General features: G+C 37.9%; 1 protein-coding gene across 3 annotated transcripts in view; it reads left to right on the top strand.

Moving 5' to 3' along the window:
• Positions 1-16,125, top strand: part of ago3a (argonaute RISC catalytic component 3a) — a 35,727-nt gene extending 19,602 nt beyond the window's left edge. Inside the window, exons 6-19 of one of the 3 annotated variants that reach the window (XM_032558442.1) lie at positions 112-246; positions 418-505; positions 891-1,038; positions 1,199-1,318; positions 3,058-3,201; positions 4,199-4,332; positions 4,489-4,673; positions 5,345-5,504; positions 5,595-5,685; positions 5,796-5,990; positions 6,904-7,038; positions 7,709-7,810; positions 8,875-9,074; positions 9,173-16,125. In XM_032558442.1, coding sequence (XP_032414333.1) covers positions 112-246; positions 418-505; positions 891-1,038; positions 1,199-1,318; positions 3,058-3,201; positions 4,199-4,332; positions 4,489-4,673; positions 5,345-5,504; positions 5,595-5,685; positions 5,796-5,990; positions 6,904-7,038; positions 7,709-7,810; positions 8,875-9,074; positions 9,173-9,281 — 1,946 coding nt within the window. In that variant the 3' untranslated portion in view covers positions 9,282-16,125. Of the gene's footprint in view, positions 1-111; positions 247-417; positions 506-890; positions 1,039-1,198; positions 1,319-3,057; positions 3,202-4,198; positions 4,333-4,488; positions 4,674-5,344; positions 5,505-5,594; positions 5,686-5,795; positions 5,991-6,903; positions 7,039-7,708; positions 7,811-8,874; positions 9,079-9,172 lie in introns of those variants that run through there. The other 2 variants (XM_032558443.1, XM_032558444.1) reach the window with 2 other exon arrangements.
• The last annotated feature ends 7,668 nt before the right edge of the window (positions 16,126-23,793 follow it).

The following is a 23,793-nucleotide window of genomic DNA, read 5'->3' on the forward strand; positions in this document are numbered from 1 at the left end:
CAATATTCTCATTTTTTGCAGTAACTTTTGGGAGAATTTATCATGCAGCAAAGTTTTTAATTGTGACAAATCTATTTAATAATCAATAATTGTTCTTTCTTTGTCTTTCAGTCTCTGCCACCGCCTTTTACAAAGCCCAGCCAGTTATCCAGTTCATGTGTGAAGTGCTGGATATCCACAACATAGATGAGCAGCCTCGCCCCCTGACAGACTCTCACAGGGTCAAATTCACCAAAGAAATCAAAGGTGATGCAGGGGATTTGAGATCTGCCTGCATGTCAAAAATTGAGTTTTAACTCAGTTTGAAGCGTGTGTGTTTGCTTGGCGAGAGGTTGAGCAAGATTAGCTTTAGCACATGACACAGCCGTTCACACAGGAGCATTTGTTTTTAATTGACACCTTTGTGATGTCCCCCAGGTTTAAAGGTGGAAGTGACACACTGTGGAACGATGCGGAGGAAGTACCGTGTTTGCAACGTGACCCGTCGGCCTGCCAGCCATCAAACGTGAGTCAGCGTGTTGGCATGCAGTAGGGCATGAAAAGAGGAGGGGAGTACAGGGGACAGGGACTAGGAAGTCATCATCAGCTCACCAAACACTGCAGATAGAAGCAGATTCCTTCGATCGTTTATTTTATTATTTTATTTATGGCTGAACAGTCTGTCAACACCCAGCTTTGATTTCTATTGGCTAAAAAGATAAAAATGAATCAGCAAACGCTTAAACTCAGGAGTCATAATTCATTGTTTTGCTACCATTGCTATAACATATCTATGAATTTGTATAATTTGAAGTCTATAAATATATGGAATTGAGAGTTTCCACTCATGGATAGCACCGTGTGAAAATGGATCTGTGGTTTATACTGATTTAAGTGTTTTACTTCCTTAGGTTCCCTCTGCAGTTGGAGAACGGTCAGACAGTAGAACGCACAGTAGCCCAGTACTTCAGGGAGAAGTACAACCTGCAGCTCAAGTATCCGCATCTGCCCTGTCTACAGGTGGGCCAGGAGCAAAAGCACACCTACCTGCCCCTGGAGGTAAGAGAAAACCAGCTTTTTTTAAAATCATTTAATCAAATCTGGGTCACCTGCATTAGAAAAATAAATTGAGCAGCTGTAAAAATTGGTTAGATAAAAAAAATGCACTTTACTGGCTAAATATAGAGAAATAAACTTAGCTATTTTTGTTTTCTGTCAGGTGTGTAACATTGTAGCGGGTCAGCGGTGCATCAAGAAGCTGACAGATAATCAGACCTCCACTATGATTAAAGCCACAGCTCGCTCTGCGCCCGACAGGCAGGAGGAGATCAGCAGACTGGTGAGTTCTGGAAAACTGTTCATAAACTACTGCACCAGACCATTTCTGATATGAGAATTTTTAAATATAAAATATATATAAAAATCTATCTGCTCCAAAATACAATTCAAAGCATTTAAATTTAATGGAGCTAAATGTAGATGTGCATAGTTGTGATGATGCAGCAATCATTTGGCCCGAGACCGTAATCAGCCAATTTCTATTCATAAAATGACAAAAAATAAACTCATAAGAGCATGAAAAAACAGAACCTTCTGTAATGTATTTGTTTTGTTTTGAATGTGGTAGAAATATGATGGTGTATAGAATGGGAATAATCTTTTACTTACTTAATTTTATATTTGATTCAAACTGATTCAAATTTTTAACAAAAAAAATGCAGAAATGTGTTTTCTCTTTCATATGGTTTAGTCTCTAAGAAATAAAAAGGAGGAATCTGCCAACATCTGAATCTTCAGAGGAGACATCAAGAAAAATTGGCAATTGGTATTGGCCAGATGAGGCCTAATTTATATCAATTGATCTGGCTTTTATGGCTGCAGGGCTATAATGCAGACTCAATGATTTGTGCTCATTTTATTTTAATTCAGCAAATAAATAAAACAAAAACTGATTACAGCAAACATTTGATAAAGGTACAAGTTTGACTACCAAAGAAAGTGAAGGAATTATAAAATTATCTTCATTTTACACTAACGTCTACATCCATAATTTCAGATTGTTTTTTGCCATGTTTTAGTTATGAGGAGGGATTATTGTGTGTAGGAACTAAAATAGTGGTAGTTCTTAGCTTTGATATGTATAATTAGTACACAAATTTTTTGTGTTTTTGTTATTTGTTTGCTTTGGTTAGAAGAAATTAAAAGAAAATTGGCAGCTTCTAATTATTGGACAGTTGATTAGCATGACAATAAATCGAATAGAATACAAAGCCTCTATCACGGTGAGCCATATGAAAAGATTTTATAGAGAAGATTTATGAAATATTTGACAATAATTAGACGAAATCGTTAGCATGTTTTCTCTCTGCAGTAAGTCTTAGCACCATCTAGTTCTACTATAGAATATTTGAACAGAAGCTAATTAACGGAAGGTCCACATCTTCGGCTCCATAATACTCTCTTCCCATCTCTGTGGTAAATTACTGGTTTTATAATCACCTCACTCTCCCTTGTTCTCATTTTGTGTTATTACTAGAGGCATGTCTCTGTGCTTCTCCATCACATTTGGCAATTACAGCACAGATCTGCCCAAGGTCAAAACAATGCCCCAGCCTAAATGGCTTTAATGTGAATCTGCGACTGTCTCAACAGCATGTTGTTTATAAGAGAGGCTGAAAAACTGCACTGATTGCCCAAGGCTTCCACTAGATTAGCAATCCGCATTGTAAATGCGCCGTTACCTTATTACACTTCCCAGCTGTTCTCTGAAAATAAAAATGACTAGGTTAGAGCAGAGGAGATCGTTTCAAAACAGGACGACGTGTTTTCATGCTCTACTGACTGAAACTTACAGGATGAAAAAGAGATTCAGTCTGATAAGATGTGTCTGTGAGAACTGCATAATGAATCCTATAGAAGATGAAGATATAATCTTAAAGACTCGATATTTTTCACAACAATAGTGAAAATGGTTAGATTGAGTTCTCTTTCTGTCAATCTCCAGGTATTTCTATGCAGTGATTACCTGCCCAGCATCAACCTTGCTTATCATTAATCCCTTGCCTCCTTTTCCTGCAGGTGCGAAGTGCCAACTACGAGGCGGACCCATTTGTGCAGGAGTTCCAGTTCAAAGTGCGCGACGAGATGGCTCATGTGACGGGGCGAGTGCTACCCGCCCCCATGCTGCAGTACGGCGGCAGGGTGAGCACTGAGCACTTTATGGTACCCTTCTTTTAAATCACGCCCATTCTCTCTGTTTGTCTGACACGCTCTGCCCCTCTGTGTCTGTGGGGAACTAATCACTGGCTTCTGTTTGTATTTGATGTCCTTTTTTTTTGCCCTGGTTGAGTCTCAGTAGTGTAACCTTTAATCCAATTTATATAATTAAAAAAAAGGGTTTCTAGATCTAAAGCATTCCTTAAAGACTTAAATTATGAAACTAAGCATCAGAAAATTTAGTTTTTAATTCCCAAATTATGTTTGACTGGTGTATTTCCCAGCATCTTGGTATTAATGGTTGTCTGCATAGATGACATGCAACAGATTTATTTAGTTAGGATAAACTGAAAAGGCAGCCTATTGAGACTGAACTATGTTCTGGATTAACATTTGTTTATCCTACTGGAGGAAACGCACCTTTTTTTTTTATTCATTCAAATCAGTCACGCACACCCAAAATTTGCTTCTCACGCACTATATTACATCACACTAGCAATATACCAACATTTAGAGTTCTTTGCAATAATTTATTATGACATTTGAATTTAAAATCTTATTTTAGAATCTTTTAAGGCTTTTATTTATTTCATTTTTGTCAAGTTACAGTGACAAATTTCTCAGTTTTCTGGGATTTTATGTTATGGACCAACACAAATCAAATGTGAAGTGGGAAAAAAAAAATTAAACCATTTTCAAAATTATTTTTCCAAAGAAAAATCTAAAAAGTTTCCATTCATAAAATCCCTAAGAATAGAAGTTTGCTGTTGTAATGAAATACAATGTGGTAAAGTTCAAGCTGTTTGACAACTTTTACCAGCTGCTGTTTGTCTCAGTGTAATCTCCAGTGAATAAGTGATGTAGTTGGTGGGTGCATGAGTTTTGTGCTTTTTTTTTTTTTCTCAGTGTTGTCACTTTTGTTTGTCTGTTCAAGTGAGTCTTCTGAACATTTTTTGCTCACTTAATCTTCAGTCCATGTGTTGAGTTTGTGATGTCGTTTCAGAACCGCACGGTAGCCACGCCCAGCCATGGGGTTTGGGACATGAGGGGGAAGCAGTTCCACACTGGAGTGGAGATAAAGATGTGGGCCATTGCCTGCTTCGCCACACAAAGACAGTGCCGGGAAGAAATTCTCAAGTAAGGCTGCTTCCTCAGTCTGATATCTAAGGAAGAAAAGTGCATCACTTTAAACATCACAGGAGTAGATGTTAATTGTTTTTTTGGCCTTGATGAGCTGATATTTTTAGATGCATGTTGCTCAGTGATTTTTGAATCGTTCAATCTTGCTTGCAGGGGTTTCACGGACCAGCTACGTAAAATCTCAAAGGATGCTGGGATGCCTATCCAAGGCCAGCCGTGCTTCTGTAAGTACGCCCAGGGGGCCGACAGCGTGGAGCCGATGTTCAGACACCTGAAGAACACCTACGCTGGACTGCAGCTCATCATTGTCATCCTGCCTGGAAAGACTCCGGTCTATGGTTAGAAAACTACTAAAATAGAAGTATTTTTTTATTTAAATGCAAATAACTCACAGTTCCTACAAAGCTGTGAGCAGTCTACACTTCGCCTGATATTTCACTTTGAGTCTCTGTTTAAACTTGAGTTCATTAAACAGTTGTCATTTTCTAGTTTTCAACTTTTCTTCATTTTTTCCAGTTGTTTGACAGCTAAATTTCAAATTATGTTACTATGAAATTTTAGGTTCAACACTGTGAAAGGCAATGATGTTCATTTATCAGTAAAACAAAAACTCTAAACATGTGGCCTGATTTACATATTTATGTGCTAGAATGGCCCAATCAAAGTACAGACCTAACTCCAAATCTGCATTTGTCTTCAGACAATCTAACTGAAATTGGGCTCTTTTTCAGGGCAACATTTTTCAGTCTGTAGATATGGAAAGCTGGTAGAGGCGTAACCTGAAAGACTACGACTGCAGCAAAATTGTACAAAGTATTGACATAATTGTTTTTTCTTCCCTTTCGTGATGCACTACACTGTGTTCCTCTCTTACAAAAATTCCCAATCAAATACCTGGAATATGTGGTTGTAATTAGAAAATAAAGTTGAATACTTTTATGTGATAAACCAGCAATAAAAACTGTACAAGATCATTTAAAGTGCATTTTTTTTGTTCAATCATCCAAAGCTGAAGTGAAGCGAGTGGGAGACACCCTCCTGGGCATGGCGACTCAGTGCGTTCAGGTGAAGAATGTAGTGAAGACGTCGCCTCAGACTCTCTCCAACCTCTGCCTGAAGATCAACGTGAAGCTGGGAGGAATAAACAACATCCTGGTTCCTCACCAAAGGTTGGTCATGACGAATTTTCACACCCTTCCTTCACAGTTTGTTTAAAATATCTCTGATTAATCTGAGCATCGTGTTGTTTTTATTTTCAGGCCATCAGTGTTTCAGCAGCCAGTTATCTTCTTGGGGGCAGACGTTACACATCCGCCAGCTGGTGATGGGAAGAAGCCTTCGATTGCAGCGGTTAGTTTCATGTCTATTTGGACATTTTTCTGTTTGTTTCTCTTGATCTCTCTCTTTTTTCCTTCCTGTGATTTATCATCACTACTCCTCTCTCAAATATTCCTTCTCAGGTGGTTGGTAGTATGGACGCCCACCCCAGCAGGTACTGTGCCACAGTGCGTGTCCAGAGACCCCGGCAGGAGGTCATCCAGGATCTGGCCTCCATGGTGCGGGAGCTGCTCATCCAGTTCTACAAGTCGACCCGCTACAAGCCTACCAGGATCATTTTCTACAGGGACGGGGTTTCAGAAGGCCAGTTCAGACAGGTGCGCTCCCTCTGACAAACTTTATTTTTTCAAACTGTTTTTAATTTTTCTTAGAAGAATAACAAAACGTAACAGGAAAAAAAATCTGTTGCTCCAGGCTTTTGGATTTATCCCGGGATAATCTGGTATAGCTGAAAGAGGATTTTCCTGGTTTGTTTTTGCCTTTAATCTTGCTGATTATGAATTGAAAACCAAATATAAAAACTGTTTAGTAGTTTTTTCCTATTGTTTATTTTTTATGACATATTTGTACATTGGAACATTTTAATCTTGACTGGGTTTTTTTGTTTGTTTTAGAACATGTATTGTTAAACAAGCAAATTTCTATTTTATGTAATGTTAATTGCTAATATTACCAACAGTCACATAGAAGATTTAACATTTTAAACTTTTCATGTGACAGAATTTTAAATTTAAAAACAATGAACTCAAATGAAATGTTTTCTACCAAGTCATCCATTTTTGGGTAAGTGACTGTGGAAGCTGCATGTACCAAAAACAATAATAATAATAAATAAAAATGGGAGAACTTCGTTATATAAAATGTGTTTAGATTATTGCAGTTGCTTTACCAGACCTCTGGATTTTTAAATATCCCACTGAACGCATCACTGTGTGGAGGTAACAGCTGCTAGTTGTGCTTTGCTGATCAGTGCTTCAGCTGCTGCAGCCTTGTGATTAGTTTATACTTGGCTTGCCTGTAATATTGTTGGCTGTTTGCTCTGTTAGAACCAAAACTCACAATAAAGACTAACAGCGACCCATAGTGTTGCATTTCTATCATCTGCGGGAAACATTTGATGCACATTGAGAATTTATCTTGATTTGAGCTTAATTTTGTGATTAAAGGTCTTCTGTACGTTTTCGTTCCTCTTACTGAAAGTCATTAAGAAGGATACCTCTTATTCATCAGGTGCTGTACTATGAGCTGCTGGCCATCCGGGAGGCCTGCATCAGCCTGGAGAAGGAGTACCAGCCAGGCATCACCTACATTGTTGTGCAAAAACGCCACCATACTCGCCTCTTCTGTGCCGACCGCAATGAGAGAGTAAGTCCCAACCTAAAACTATTATCATATTAAGTCCTTTAATTTATTTGCTCCCACAGCAGCAATAATAAGTGAGATGCATTGTGTTTACCAGGTTATTCTTTTTCAATGATTAGTCTAGGAAGTGCAATCTCTGCAGGATAGAGAAAGAAGAGTATCTATGTAGTTTAACTTGGAAACAAACCTCAACCTCGCTGGTTCTTGATGCATTTTAACTATTAGGAGGTAATTCTGGTTTACTCTGTTAATTAGGATGGTGAGGGTAAGTACTGAAAATATGCTTCTTTATTTGTCCCTTTTTTTAAATGACTGGGTCATTAACCCTCCTGACCTGAGTAATTGCGTTCGATTAAAGCATTAGAGCCCTCACCAATAGCTCTGGAGTGGTACTCAAGGTCTCCTGACTGAGCTGAAGCCAGTAATAACCTTATTTTATCCATAGACTCTCATACGGAGCATTAGGCTCTCAAGGGCCCTGGGATTTTAATTGGTTGTTTTTGTTGTCTGCCTTTGTTGCTCCATGAACTGTCTCTGTTTTTAACTTTTACTATTTGAGATACGTCAGCGTATTGAGTGCCTTTTAGATGTGCTGTTGATTTTTGTTTAGTTTTTCTCCTAATAGTAAAATTCTTAGCATAGAATAACTGAGAGTGACTAAATTCTTTGCTAGGTTGGACGCAGTGGAAACATTCCTGCTGGTACTACTGTGGATACAGACATCACACATCCCTACGAGTTTGATTTTTACCTCTGCAGTCACGCTGGAATACAGGTTAGTGCAGTTTTTGAACTCATTTATCAATATGTGTAGAATCAATTTAAGCGTTCTGATTAAAAATCACATTGCTTTTATTTTTTGATTTGATGATATAGATAAAATGACTCGCGTATCATGTTTTGGACAATTTGAAGTTTGAGTTGTGGTTGACATTATGACACACTATGAAGTTGTGTTAAAAAATGATGCTTTCAGTTTTCAATATATAATGTGGGTCTGGAACTTATTATTATTTTATTACTGATTAATCTATCAATTATTCTGACAATCGATTAGTTGGATAAAAAAAAAATTGCACATTCTGCAGATTTTTCATTTACCACTTAAGATTTTTATACAACATTAGAAATGCATAGAAATGCAAATCAGAAAATGATTCAGTACATTTTTAAAATAAGAAAACTAATATTTTCTTTGCTAAAATGCAATAACATGTCATTCCTTTAGCTTATACTTAATCATTTGTAGCAAAAGCTACATCTTCAGCTAACAAAAATACTTCTGATATCAACATGTAAAAAGTTGAGCCCTTTCTGCTCAAATTAACATAAATACAGTGTAGGGCTGATCTGTTGACCATTTTTTGATTAACTGATTAACAATTGAACAGCCAAAAGTAGCTTAATATAAAGGGGTTTTTGTTTGGAAGAACTTGACTTTGCTACTTGTTGAGTTCTGGGTAGAACATATTTACAGACAAATACCAAATATGAATATTTTTTTGTACAGTTTCAACTTAATTACTGTTCTTAGTGTGTTGTTTTTTCAGCAAATGACCTTTTTTGAGTCTGCATACTCCAGTTAACGATTAATCAATATTCAGTATCAATAATATTAATCCAGTACTACTTTTAAAAATCATAGATAGCTAAACCTTGGTTGTCTTCATAATGCAGATGTTTGACCTTCTGTCTTTGTAATCTACTAAAATCACAATCTCAGAGTCGTTATCTAACCAATATTGGACTGAAAATCTTTCGAGTTCCTTTATGAGAGTTTTTTATTGTGGTTGAAAGCTAGTAATTACACATCTCTACCATTTAATTGTCCCCTCTCAGGGCACCAGCCGACCCTCCCACTACCATGTATTGTGGGATGACAATTGTTTTACTGCTGACGAGTTCCAGCTGCTCACCTACCAGTTGTGCCACACCTACGTGCGCTGTACCCGTTCTGTCTCCATCCCTGCACCTGCCTATTACGCCCACCTGGTGGCCTTCCGCGCCCGCTACCATTTGGTGGACAAAGAGCATGACAGGTAAGACGAGCAAGCAACCTCTAAAAACACTGGTTTTTGCCCCATATTCAGACATATTTTTTCAGACAAACACAATCGGTTTGTTCTTCTCTCCTCAGTGCCGAAGGCAGCCATGTATCGGGTCAGAGTAACGGTCGCGACCCCCAGGCGCTGGCCAAAGCTGTTCAGATCCATCACGATACCCTGAGGACCATGTACTTCGCCTGAGCAAACATCCCTCCCCTAACCATGATCACCTTTATCACACAAACACAAAAACAACCATGCACGCCTGGTTTGCCAGTTGAGGAGTCCTCATAGGTGCATGCCCAGCTCCCCCACCCCCAACATGCCGAGTCAATGCGGACCTGACACTGTGCAGAAGAGAGAGCAGGGAGGAGGGAGGGGAGGAGGCACCCCTACACTGGACTGAGGATTCAAACGCTGCTTTAAAGACAAACAAGACAGAAACTCAGCACTATTATGCAATATTAAACCAGCCAACTAGTTTATTCCCACCCTTTTCAGGCCCCTCCTATCTTTTCTTTCCTTGTTTGTGACCTTGTGGGTGTTTTTGTTTCTTTTCTTTTCCCCTCCTTCGGCACAGACCTTCCTAATGGTCTCATCCTGCACCATCTCTAGTACCTCAAGTCAGTTTGAGCAGCAGCACTTTTACATTCTTTCAGTTTTACTGTAGTTTGTCGATACTCCCCGAGGTTTGAAACAAGAGAGATGATTTTTGTACTTTTATGGACCACAGGTCCGTTACATTGCCACTTTCCCCCCCTTTTCTTTCACTTCTCCCCAGTGTATTACTTTAATGAAGACATATGTTTTTTGAGCACACTGCCATCTGTTGGCGACGAGGTAAAAATGCCCTCTAAAAGTCACAATGAGAAGTCGTCTTGAAACGTTTTAGATGATTTATGATTTATTGTAACGGTCAGTTGTCAGGTTTGAAGTGGGGCAGTTTTTATTGGCTGATCTAAAGGAAAAAATGCTGAAATGCAGCCATGTATCTTTAAGTATAACACTGTTTTTAATCCAGTCATTTCATCTGCATGCAGCGGAAAACTATTGTTTTATCCTTTTTAATGAATTATGTAAGTATTGTTCGTATTCTTAGCAATCATCGTGCATTCGTTTTCCTCAGTGCTTTATCTTGCATTTTCCCTGTTCAAGATGGTGGATAATTTGATTGTGACAATGGTTTCCTTTAGTGCAATAATCAGCTAAACGAAGGGAAGAGGATTTTAGGGGATTTAAATGACTCATGAATTTAATATTTCAATGAAAAGTTTGCCCACTTCTAAGGCACTTATTTTGTTGCTCCTCTGAATTAAAGAGGCAGTAATTATTTTTTATTTTTATTTGAGTCACCTGTTTCTGTTGGGTAAAAACGGTGCATCCACAGTTATGGTGATTATTATGTTTCAACTTGAACTGAAGGAATTTATGCACCACTATAGCTTCAGAGTATAATTGATTTTAAAACTCCCAAACATGATTGTGTTTGAGATTTTTTTTTTCTCAAAGATTCTCTACAGATGGCAGCAAAGTGGAGTGTAAAGGCCATATAGAAGAAGTATTTTAAGTGCCTAGCAGAAATGTTTAATTTAAAAAAAAAACTGTAAGAATCTAATTTCAATCAGTTAAAGAGGTCGCAAGCAGAAACTTTCACCTGATGCCTGTCATTTTTGTCCACAGCCATCTGACTTGTCTATACATCTCATTTAAAACTACCATAGCTCAAAATATTTATTCCCTTTTTTTCTTTTGTTAGCTGTTAGCTTTCCTTTAGAGCTGACTTTTTTACTTAGTTTTCAAAAGACATGAATCCAGCTGCTACAGTGGGCTTTTAAAATAATGGACTGGATTTATGGGTATGGAGTTAAACTTGTGATGAAACGAGAGACTTTCAGGAAACATTTTTTGGAAGACGTCAGCCAGGTGTAATTCCTGCCCATTTAACTGGCCCTGAATAGGAAATGGCCTCAAAACGGAGCAGAGGAGTTATGTAGGGAATTTGCGGCTATTTGGTCACCGAAGACTTTTCACGTCAGATGTGCCTTATTGGTGCAAACAACGTCTCCAATATGGCAGCATTAGTGTTGTCATCCAATTTTAAATGTGTAGTCTGTGGCTCCCTCTGTTGCTGCCTCAGAGGCATTTCAGCAATGAAAAAACTTTGATCCCACCATACACCTCTGGGCTTGGGTTGATGATTATGATTTTCCTTGGAAGTGTTTACAGTGCGGTCCCCACATTACTCCTCCACTCCGTTGAAGACCTGAAGCTTGTTCAGGAACATGTTTTTAAAAAGTTATCTGCACTAAAAGAAGCATGTGTTTCTAAATGTAACACAGGCACGGTGCTACTCTAAGAGTTTGAATCTGAGCCTCTGTGCATGAGACTCTAAATAAGCAGGTTAGGGTGAAAAAAAAGAAAACCTCAGAATGGAAGGACAGGATAAGGTGCTTTTGCTATGGTTGATGCAAAGAGTAGATTTACAAATAATTTAGAGTTAGATTTTTGGGGTTTGAGATCTTGTGAACGGTACAACGGCAGACGTTCCTTTGAACAGTGAGGTATAATGTAGAGTCCTGCCTCCACTGTCGCAGCCTTGCAGTCTGGAGGCCAGTGTGTTTTGAGCCTTCATTATTTCACTAGTACCTTTTTAAAAAGCCAGATTATGAAATATATTTGTACATTTTAAGTTCTGTAATGCACACCACTTATTTTTGCTAACAGAAAAGATGTAGTCTAATTATTAATCTTAGTAATTAATGTATCATAAATAAAAGTCTAATGTATCATAAGTAAAGGTTAAAAAGATATAACACAGTTGAATTATTGCAGCTGACTGTTGACTCGTTCCTGTGTCGGTGTGTAGACGTTTAGTACCTGTATGAACAGCGGTGGGGTTGTTGGACCTAGTGACGTGTTTGGACTGTTGTCGATAGGGATGTGGACTTCAGCCACCACTTTCTTTGATGTTTGGATAAAAGAAAAAAAAAAAAGCTTGCAAGATGCTTAATGCTCTTCTAATTTTTTTTCTCACAGCTGGAAAATTAAATGAAATGATGTTGGCATGCTCTGAGAAGATTTTATTTCAGGACAGAAGAGTCAGTAGTCAATAGTTTGCTGTTGATGCCTTTGAATGTGTTGACTGCTCCTTGTAAATACGGGGTAGAGCAGTTTTTGTGATCCATTTCAAATCCACATGATCAAGGAAATAACTTGACAATTGAGCCATAGTTCTCAGTTCCTTTGAGTTAAATCCTCTAAGGATTTGCGTCGCACTGCAACCTCTGTTCCAAAAACTGGCCTCAAGCCCTTTCTATGACCAGAGCGTCGGCCTACTGGCAAATCAGCGTGACAAAGCCTGTAATCTCATTTTTTACACCTAAATAAAGGTTCTCCTTTATGCCAGAGGACTACATTCAGTGGCTGTACAATCCCCCCACTCGGAAAATGAAAGGTTGAAACCGAAGGACAATTTAGTGGGCTTTCCGGAGATTTCAAGTGTACGTGTTTTTGGAAGGACTTTTAAATGATCAGTGAAAGCTTTATGCGGTAGGTTATGTTGGAAGTTGAACAAATGAGTGCATGGCAGAAGAAGGAGGAGGATTGTTTCTCGTTAGGCTGAAAAGCATGTTGAGGGCAGTTGAACACATGTTTACATGGCTGTTATGTGTTTGCCTGTCTTATGTTTTTAATGCCATCAGTTGCTTCTTGCAAATACAACTAGAACATTTCAGGCCTGCCGATGTAAACGCTCAATTGTATTTTTTTTTTTTTCTGAAACTGACATTTCCTTTCTACTCTTTTTTTAAAAAATGTTATTTGATTTGAAATAGTTTGGTGCACAGAATAAAGAATAAAACACCTAATTCTCTTAGATTTCTCTGTAGAAGATAAGGTTTTCCATTTTTTGTGTTGTAGAAGTAGCTACATTTAACCTTTTTGTAGTTATCGATAGGTCCACCTGCTTTGGTCGCTATGCTTGTTTCAGGGAGGTAGCAAAGGAGTGAGAAGAAGTCCACTGAAAGTGCCTTTCCTCTCGATGGTGCTGTTATGTGAAAATGTAAAACTGAACTTATAAAATCTCCTCAGCAGTGGCCACTTTACTACTCTCCAAGTGTTTGTTGGCAATCCAAACAGGAAGTCAATGTACCGAGACAGTGAGTCTGTAGAACAGGAGAATATAATGCCAAGTAGATCTTTGTAGGATGTTCGGTGTCTTGGACCAGAGGTTCGTTGGGACAGTGGGATGTGGTTCAGGGTCGGTTTGCGTGGAGCATGGGTGGCGGCGGGGATCGTTTCTTTTACGGCCCCCTGATCACGAGCGATGAACTTAGCACAGCACTTTAGAGACTGCCACTCTCACTCAGACATATAGCCAAGAGGTTTCAGTCCCTGTTCCTCCATTTTTCCATCCGGCTTGGAGAAGATCCAACCCGTTGCTCGGTTATTTGAAGTGTGCCTCATTTTCTCATGGCTTCTTTGGCTTGGATGAGTCTGCCTTCTCTCTTGTGTCTGTTTCCTCTCAGAAACTGCCACTCGATACATCGCTGTAGCCACAGCTGGGCATCAATTAACAATTTGTTGGACCTAAAATGTTGAAGCCAATTTTGCACTGACAAACATGTTCTCAAATGGTTTTTCTCCGACTGAAGAAAGCAAGACGAATAAGATCTCAATATGCTTGAATAAGCAGGGAAAAAATAGTCAAGTGTCCTTTTAGCTAGCCGTGAGAAAAGCAGGTTCTGTGTCAGTATTGAGATTTTACACTTGATGCCCAGCCCTAGTAGCAGCAGCAACAACCTGTGGCATTTTTTCATCGCGATGCAACACCCTGCCTGTGTGTGTCGTCTCTGATGGAGGGAACGTGTGCCCAACACAGTCCCCCTCGTCTCAAGCCGCTATGGCAACAACTAAGAACCGAGGGACGTCTCTTTCCGAGGGGGTGGAAGGGAACAGGAGGGGGGGGTCAAATCTTTTTATTACAAGAAATCTCAAAACACTGCACCTCATTTACCTTGGTATGCTGCATATGTTATACTACATGAAAGAAAACTGCAAATGGCTTTTATTATGACATATAATGCTTGAGTAATGCCTGATTGCGATATTCTTATACAGTAACTGTTTTAGAGTCAGAATAGTTATAACTGTAAAAAATATTAAAAGAAAAACAAAATATTCTGTTTTGTCTTAACACTTATTTGATTTAAAAAAAAAGATTGTTCTTGAGCCGACTTTTGTTCTATTTAAATGTGTTGTTCTTTCAATATATATATAAATATATACATATATGAAATATATATGCGGAATATTTTATGGTGTATTTATTGAGAGCGCGTTGAAGCGGCTGGAGTCTCCGCATCGTTTTTGCAGTGTGGTGGAGGGCGGAGCTAAGAGGAAGATGCCCTTTTTCTTTTCTTTAAGCCCCTCCCCTTAAATGTTGATGCCTTATTCTATTAGACAAGCAAGCACAACGATATGTCAGGGGGTATGAGGTTAAGGAAAGATTTCCCTTGTTATAGTCGTGCATCGGGCTCACTCTTCTAGTTATTCATTATCTTCCGCTTTGACTTTTTCTTTTACCACCTGAGAGGGCGATTTCCCCCTCCCCCACATATAGCTAATCTCTGACGAAGGGAACCATTTCTCAACCACACTGACCAGAGTGTCAAAAGCTGACTTTTATTTTCATCCCAAGCTGCTAATTGGTACGTTAGCCATGTACGGGACAAGTGGAGTGGGGGGTAGGAAGGAAAGTTATCTGAATGGCAATATTTTTGGGGTCATGTTGAATTTTTTATTATTTTTTTCTTTTATGTAGGCTTAGCTTCTATTCTCTTAAAATTGTCTCCTTTCTGGTGCCAGAATATTTTACAGCAGGAACAGGTCTCATTCCACAAGAGAAGACATGCCTGAGCCTTAAATGCATTCTTACAGAGTTGACCTTGCAAAGCCTTTTCCTGGGCGGCCTACCAAGTAATCTAGCCTGCGTACTTGATCTGTCATAACTTCCGAACCGGTGTCCTCATCTCTGCTCACACAGAAACCACTAACATGCCTTTTCTTTTTCTTTGGAGAACTCTGAAGTGTAAGCTTTTTACATAATACTTTTGGCAGAATAGAAACCAAGTCTGGGTCAAACGGCATTTGGAAACCCTTTTTAGCATTTGTTTTCACCTGATGAGCAGCACTCTCTGATTCAGGATAATATAATCATTTAATTTGATTTTTTTCTTTTTTACAACCAATTATTGTCTCATCACTGATGGCAAATCCAAAGAACAGTATTTTCAGATACAGTTTGACCTTGGCCTTAGAGAACCATGAGGTTCCCCCAGCCTACTGGATTACAGAGACCTGTGCCTGTACTATAAACCAAGGATGAATTGTGTTGTGATGAACTGATTTTTTTTCTCTTTTTTTATTGGTTACTCCTGAGCCTGCAGGAGGATCAGACATGGACCTTTTCAAGTTTTGTCAAACATATTCCAAAGCAAATAGGCCCTTTTGTCCTTTAAACCAAATTATCGTTGGTATGATAAATGTTTACCATAATGTTTACTCCCTCAGCCCACATTTCACCTTTTTCTTTTCTTTTTTTTTTGCATTTTGCATTCCAGCAGATTTCAAACCAAATATTGCAGATGAGATTAGGCTCCTGATGCCGTTTACCTTGTACACACTTGATGGTTTGATGACAGAGGAATAACAGTGGCCAAGGATTTGAAAAACATTGTATACTCTGATTGCTTGAATATTCTTATTTTTGTCTTCACTGTAGCAAATTAGAGATCCTGGGCTCTGATACTTCTGAGAGAGGCACCAGCAAACAGACATACATGTTGAGCAGTCACAAAAAAACGGACGATCCATGTCTCAGTATTTTGCAAAGGCTCTGTTGTACCAACAGCTCTATTCCTTTGAGTTTTAAATGTCTTTCTTTTGTAATTCTCATATAGTTTGTTGGCCTTTTTAGTGTTGCTTTGCTTCAGTTTGAAGTGTATCTTTGACTAATACTTGCAATAAAATGCTTTGCTTAACTTCAGTTGTCATTGTTGGATGTTTTTTAGACTAAGGCTAGAATTTTTAAAAAATAAGAATTAAAGTATTAATTAATGTCATTAAACAAATTTAAATAAGAATTTAGGCCACTTTTTTGATAAAGTAAATGTGTTAAATAAAAACACTAAATCATATACATTAAATAGATTTAATATAAATAGAGGATAACCCAAGTTTAAACTCTGGCAGACCAACCACCTGACCTAAATGGAAAGAACATTTCCATTGTGGAGACTTGGCATATTTTTATGTACAGGTTGAGGAAGGTTATGCTTGGACCACTTTTTTTCACAAGACAGGAAATGTAATGTCAATGGTCTAATGGGCCAAAAAATCTTATTAAATCTTTTATATCTGACTGAGGAAAAACTGATAATCACCTAATAGACATTATTCTTTTGGGGGTTTAAATAGTGTTTTTGACTACTGATTCATAGCATACAAAAGCTGACAACTGGATCCTTTCAGAAAACTTCCATTCAAGAATAATAAAGAGCAAATATGATTTTCTTGGAATAACGTTACTGAAATGGAGTTAAACACGATCTGATTATGGTTAGAAAAGTAAGATTTCTAACGGCTTCCATTCACTGTCGCTATAAACAGCTACTACACAACTCACTACCATAAAGTGCACAGTTGAAATTATGTCTACATGTTTTTTTGATATAATTTTTTGTCACAAATGCACATGCTGACTGTGGCATATTGTAGCTAGAGAGCAATTTTAGATCCTGGGGTCTGTTGGGACTTGAAGCTATTCTCTCTCTGACAACATTTATTACTTCCTTCTCTACGCTGAACAAATTGGCACATAAATCTTCATCATATTCACATTCAAACTCTAGCAATTACTGCTTTGTTTTTGGATGGGAATTGTATGTTTTTAAAATATTAATTTCAAACAAGCTATTAATTTTCAAACTGAGCTAGAGGCCCTAGCACAACTGTAAATGAAAAGATGTGTAAAAAAAACCCCATGCAACATGGCCTATACAACACGATCAGCATCCCTTAACATCCTTAGCTGGCATTTTGATCCACTTCCAAGCTACAATATTTACTGGTGTCTTTCATTGATTACATAAAAAGAAGCAATAATAGGTAGGATTGTTCACGTTAATCTTAGTTAAACCCCACAGCTGCAGGTAGCTTCACTCCTCCCACCCCTGGTTTCTGTGCACATGTGCATAAAACTGACATTGATCCACATCCTTCCTTCCCCTGACACTGATTAGGTTGTTGTTGGCAGTACATAGGTTCAGATCACACATAATTCCCCATGCAACAAACCTGAGTGTAGGGTATTAACAAGTCAAAGTAGTTGAAAACACCTATGCCTTTTTGAAAATGCTTGAAATCTGTTTTTTGTTTTTTTTTATACATTGACGTGTATTTTTCAAAGGTGCAGTTAGCTTAGTCGCAAAAAGATTATATTGGTTTAAACAAGCGCTGTTATATGGTCATTGGATACAATCATCCACCCATTGTCTTAACCCATTTATCCCATTAAAGGGCAACACAGAGACAAACAACCATGCACACATGTACACTCATAAGGGCAATTTTACAGTGACCAAATTAACTAATAATTATCTTTTTGAACTGTGGGAGGAAGCAGGAGTGCCTGGAGAGAACCCATTCATATAAACTTGTTGAAGAAATGACCCAGGCCCAACTTCTGAAATGCATTTGTTTTATTTTAATCACTATTCGTTTAATTGTGGGCTTTTACCTGACTTTTATTGTATCATAATTAGATTAAATTAGATAAAATTATTGTTTTTGACATTTTTTTTCTTTTACTAAAAAGCCAATTTTGTTAAACGCATTTTCTGCACCAATTTTTACAGGCTCATTTATTTTGTAAAAATGTGAATGAATTAGTGGTTCATCATGTCTGGTGCAGTTTCGCAGCACAGCCTCTGGGTGTCGCCAAAACGGGCAAGGTTCATTTATACATTTATATTTAGGATCATACACGTATATAGACTTATATTTTTGTATTTGTATTTCTAGTTAGCTTGTATGGTGTTTCTTCACTATGCTGTTTTTTTTTACTGTGTTGTATTTTTATTTCTCTTACTTGTATTTTGTATTATCCACCTTCTGCCATGAAGCTTAAATTTTCCACTTTTGGGACTAATAAAGGATTATGTTATCTTGTCTTACGTGTAGAAACATATCTACCAGAATGTCTTATATGGGTACCCAAGTCCAGTTCTCTAAAGTGACTGTACTGCAACTTTTAGGGCATACAATGCTCTGTGAATGGCTCGTTGCCATGTTGCCGCAGAGCTGAATAACATGCTGATGCGGAAATTCAGCCTTAAGATTTAGGACTTGGTCACCCTGACTTACGTTGGAGTTGCTGTGGACCTGCACACATTTCTACCGTCACTACATTACTGATATAGTTAAGATTTTTGCATACAAAAGGTTATAAATTACTTTTTTGTGTATCTCTTGTTCTTGAGACCCCTGGACTCCTTGAATAATCCTCTTTGGGAAAGTGGGTCTAAATTTGAAATATTTGAACACTAACATAAGACATGTTAAATTTGAAGAAGAACTGGACCCTGAAACATAACATTATCTCAGAACACATAATTAAATCCACCAGTGACTGGCTTAGAATTAAGAAATGGAAACTTCTGGGTGCAAACAAAGGACAGACTTTGATCTGAGATAATGAACGCAGCAAACATCTCATAGTTGCAAAGTGATGGGTGGGACCTCAAACAGATGTCAGAGAACTACAAGAATTATCTCACTGAATTTATTTCAACTAACAAGCTGACACCAGCTATTAGGTATGAAGTTTTACCAACAAAATTTTATGTTGTGTAGCACACAGAATCGAGCTTTTATTTTGTTTCCCCTTTCCTTCGTTTCGTTCGCTCATTGAAACTAAATAAAACTGTTTCCACAGATTTATTTTAGAAAACCCAGAAATCTGTGGAGCCATTTGGCTTCCAGCAGCATGATGAGAGAACAATAACCAACTGACAAGACAGCAGTGCTGAGCTTCAGCATCATTAAAAATGTGGCAAAGTGGGTTTTCTAATACCAGATGCTCCGTAGGGTGGGACTGAACAGTGATTATGTTCTCACCCTGACTGTCAGTCTCTGCATGCCAAGACGTTACATCCATTTGACAAAAAAGATGGTGTTTGCTTCTTTGCTTTGTTTAAATAAGATAGAAATGTGAACAACCAGATGCCCCACTATAAGCCTAAATACTCTTGTCACAGCTTCATCCACAGAAAAAAACCCCAAAACAGATATTAAACTAATTTGTGAGTTTGTTCATTTAATGAATCCTTATTTTTCACAATTACCCTCTTATCAGTGATAGGGTCATGCTTAGTGAAAGAGCAACCTGACATGGACCTTTCGTTAGGTGAACACACATAAATGTCTCAGTTTTGCAGATTTTGGTGTGTTATTGTTATTATCATTATTAAAAAGCCCACCATGCCTTCACTGACTAAATTATTTTGCAAACAGTGGTAGTTCTTACATGTGGTGCAAGACATGCAAGTGCCCTAGGCAAGTCCCTCATTGCGCTTTGAAGTGAAAAAAAACCTCATTGACTTTTGCAATTTTATAATAACTATTACAGAATAAAAAATGTGCTTTTGAAGAAACAGCCTGACCAATCTTAATGACAAAAAAAAAAAAAAAATGCAACAAGCTTAAAATGCATTTTCATTTGGTTTTTCAAAAACTACAAAACATTTGAAACTCTCAAACTGTGTTTTGAAGAATTAAAAAGAAATAGTATTTTGAAGGAGGGTTGATTGCTCTAATTTGTTCCTAATATTTTTTTTTCCCCATTTAAATATATTGTCAAATTCGGTTTCATGACTGTTCAGTGTCAAGAAATAATGTTTAATTCTAAATCCATGGTCCTCAAAGAGTAGTTCAAGTGGTACTTAGCAAACCTTGAGACTGACAACTCATTCCACCGCCATCTCGTTACAATCCTGCAGTTCCACGTCTCGCCAGAAGAGGGAACAGTTCACCCAGAGAACTGGGTGAGAAGCTTAATCAGCTGGAGACTTGGTGGAGCTCTGAGATGCTTGTGACTTACCTCATGTGAACTAAAGCACAGCAGGATGTAAAAACGTGCTACCTGAAATTACACACTTACATTGAGGTTTGTTGAGATACTTAACTAATACCTAACAACTGTTTAGGTATTAGGAATAATTAACCATATGTGTAATTGTTAGGTATTCTTTTGATGGTTTAAATGAGCAATCTGACAAATTTCTTTGACTTTAGAGCCCCTTCACAGCTTCTGTCAGGACTGTGGATGATATAGAGACGACATTACTTAAATCTCCTGCTGCACACCTCCTGTCTCCTGTCCTGTAAAATGACAAATCATCTTGTTGCAGATGTAATTATCAGATGTCAGGCTGTGGTAGAAAGTCTTCCAGCTGCATAAGAAATACTCAGATACAACTTGGCACCTGCTGGCTGCTGTCAGACAGAAACATTGACTTGATGTTACTTTATCAATTTTGTTGGCATGGCTTGGGATTCACAGACTAAGTCGTTTTTTGCTTTCAAGAGCTCTGATTATCTCAAAATCTGCCGTACAAGACCTTTACAAAAATTAATTTGTTTTCTCTGTAAATATTTGTAAGTGTGAGTCCACAGCCATTGCTGCAGTGAAAATAAATTAGGAAAGCAGATCAGTGTCTGAAAGAAGGGTCAAATCTAAAACCAATATTATTTTTGCAACACCAAATCCTTAAAGGAACAGTACAACTGCGTAAATGTGATCAATAGCATTAAATGTGAATTTAAGATCTGACAAAGCCAGATTGAGTTTACCAGTAATCAAAAACTCACTTGACATTAAACACAGGTTAATTTCAGTAGAGGCAGAAAATAAATATAAATTCAAGCAGCTACTTTGTTCAATTCCATCATTTTTAGATACAAGGTTGTATAGATGTAGGACTATTCCCTGTTGGCTGTGATGGTGGTTAGCTGGGTTCTTAGGGGATCACTGGAGAAACAAATATAAAGAAATAAGAGATAACTGAAGACTTTAATAGGTCCTATTTAAATTACATTATTATATGCTAATTTAGTAGCTCATTGAACAACTTTACTCCATGACATTTAAATTACTAAAATACAGTCTTACCCTTTTATTAGCAGCACTAGTAAAGATGCATAAAAAGACCTTTAAATAATTAATCATCTATTGCAGAAGCATAGCAGTGCACTAAAAATGCTAATAATAATAATAATAAATCAATCATTATCTTAAAAATTAAAGGTTTTCAACAAATCACCAGTGCCATAATGTTCTGTTTTATTACATGAAACACAATATTTTTAAAACATTCAGTAAAACCAAGGATATTATCCAACAAGCATTAGTGATCTGCAGCCTTTTCTGCTTTTTAAAAATGTTTTTAATGTGTATAGTACTTTCTTATAGTACTATACACATGCTAATGAGGCTATTTTTAATCCATGACTTCTGGCTTCCCCCAAGTTATGAATATAATGGGATTTCTCTTAGATACTTCTCAGAATCAGAAAACAAGGGAGAATGCCATTCAAGTGGGAGATAGTGTAAAAATGACTCTCATTGTCTTAGTTAGCATATCCAAACAGTTTTATCTCCTCTGCTTAACATACTGACGCAAAAAAATTCCTGTAGCATTACCAACTCAGGTGTTATAATCCTTTAGTGTTTGTTTTTGTGTTTTGATCATTTGAGTTTTTATTATTGCTTAAAAGATCTTTTGATGTACAATTAATTTCTCTGTGCTCTTTAATGTTTGAAAGGTGTTGCCATGCTAATTCAATCTGGAGAGACTCAGATGGAGAAAGACAGCGATTAAAAGGGTTTATTGACATACATGAATTAAAGTTCTTTGGCGCTCGGGATTGCAATAAACTCGGATGAGCATTCCCGATGCTGGTTAGGAATGTCATCCCCCGGGACCCGACACTGGTGGTGGAGGTCGGTGAAGAATGCGTGCCTGGAGAGCCAGGAGAGTGGAGGTAGAGAAGGGGCGGAGGTGGGTTGAGCGCAGCTGGAAAGCGGAAGATGCCATGGATAATGGAGGTCCTTTTCAACTGGGGCTTGGTCGGTGATTGGCCATGAAGTGGCTTGGTCAAACGTTGATAGGTCGTCGATGATGAGCGGGACGCGCCGATTGGATGATGCAGGTGGGGCTAGAGAGTCTTCCAGTTTGAATTTACGCCTAGGCTTCATTTTTAGTTTAGTTTCTATTTTTTTGTGTGTGTCCTGTTCGTTGTGCATTTAGATTTATTTATCTTTGTTTGGTGTTAATCTTTTCCCCCTTGTAGTTTATTTGTGTCCAGTTCAGTTTCCTTTGTGTTAATTATTAATGTTTCCTCAGTGTTGCTCTCCTCACCTGCACTCAGTGTCATTCTCCTTTCTTCCCTCAGTAGTATATAAATCACTGGTTGTAACAGTTTTTTTTCTGTTATTTCTCCCCATAGCCCACTTCATGACATCAGGCACCCTCAAAGCCACATAGACTAGGTGAAAATGAAAAAAGGTGTCAGGGATCAACGAAAGGTCCAAGAGAGGTGATGGCAACTCTGCAAATGGTACGTATGAAGGTGAAGGACTAAATCAAGTCTGGAAATAATTGTTTGAGTTTCTCAGAGGAGCTTAGAAGTCAAATATTCTGCAGCTTCAGAGATATGTTATCCTCAAACTTCAATGATCTGTCAATATGATGCCGGCAGAGAATATTTACTGGAACAGCACGTATATGCTTGCAGATTACATGCAGGTTATAGACTACACACATACAGAGTCAACTATCTCTGACACATCTCCAAAAATGATGTTATTAAGCTCTTTGATTCTTAATTCTCATATTTTCATATTGAGGGAGTTTTATATGAGTCAGAAGTTCTAGCTTGTATTAAAAAAAGACCAATATGTCTTACCAAAACCTGATGTTTATATTTTGAGATAAATTAAAGCTTTGGATTTGAATTAACTGAGCAGACATGACACCTTTTCATGAAACACTTAGCAGCCCATCAATGAACCTCCAAAATATTTCAAAGTGTCTGCAAATGTTAAGACATTCTTAACACAAATTAGAAAATGAGTGTCTTTGAGCCTGTGATTATAAATATTCAGTCACATTTCTCTCTAATCACACCAGACCAGTCATTCACCTTTTGTCAGGTCTTTACCATCACCTTTGTATGGACACGGTTCTGGGGAACAAATCCAGCAGCAAATAACTGGAGTCACAGTTCAAGATATTTAAAAATCAGTGAACCAGTCCTCATGATATAAACAGAAACCTGAATGTCTGAGTCCATGTGTATCTGCGAGATAACAGAAAGCTGTCAGCATGCAGTCCTGTTTTATTAACGCATTAATGCATCTGTTCCTTGTTGCCATTCCGAAATTCCTCACAACTCAGTCAGGGCCCTGAGCGTGGCAATGCCTCTCTGATTAATCTGATTACTGAGAAAATTATTTGATGAAAACTCTATTGATTAGGATCACACTCAGAAGAAACTTTGTTTCTTCTGTATTTAGACCTGAGCAGCAAAAGTGCTACAAAGCCTTATTGTAATTGTTGGATGTGTTATTACTCTGTCTCCAAAAACGGAAATT

Source organism: Xiphophorus hellerii, chromosome 3 (genome assembly GCF_003331165.1).
Source record: "Xiphophorus hellerii strain 12219 chromosome 3, Xiphophorus_hellerii-4.1, whole genome shotgun sequence".
Taxonomy (NCBI): domain Eukaryota; kingdom Metazoa; phylum Chordata; class Actinopteri; order Cyprinodontiformes; family Poeciliidae; genus Xiphophorus; species Xiphophorus hellerii.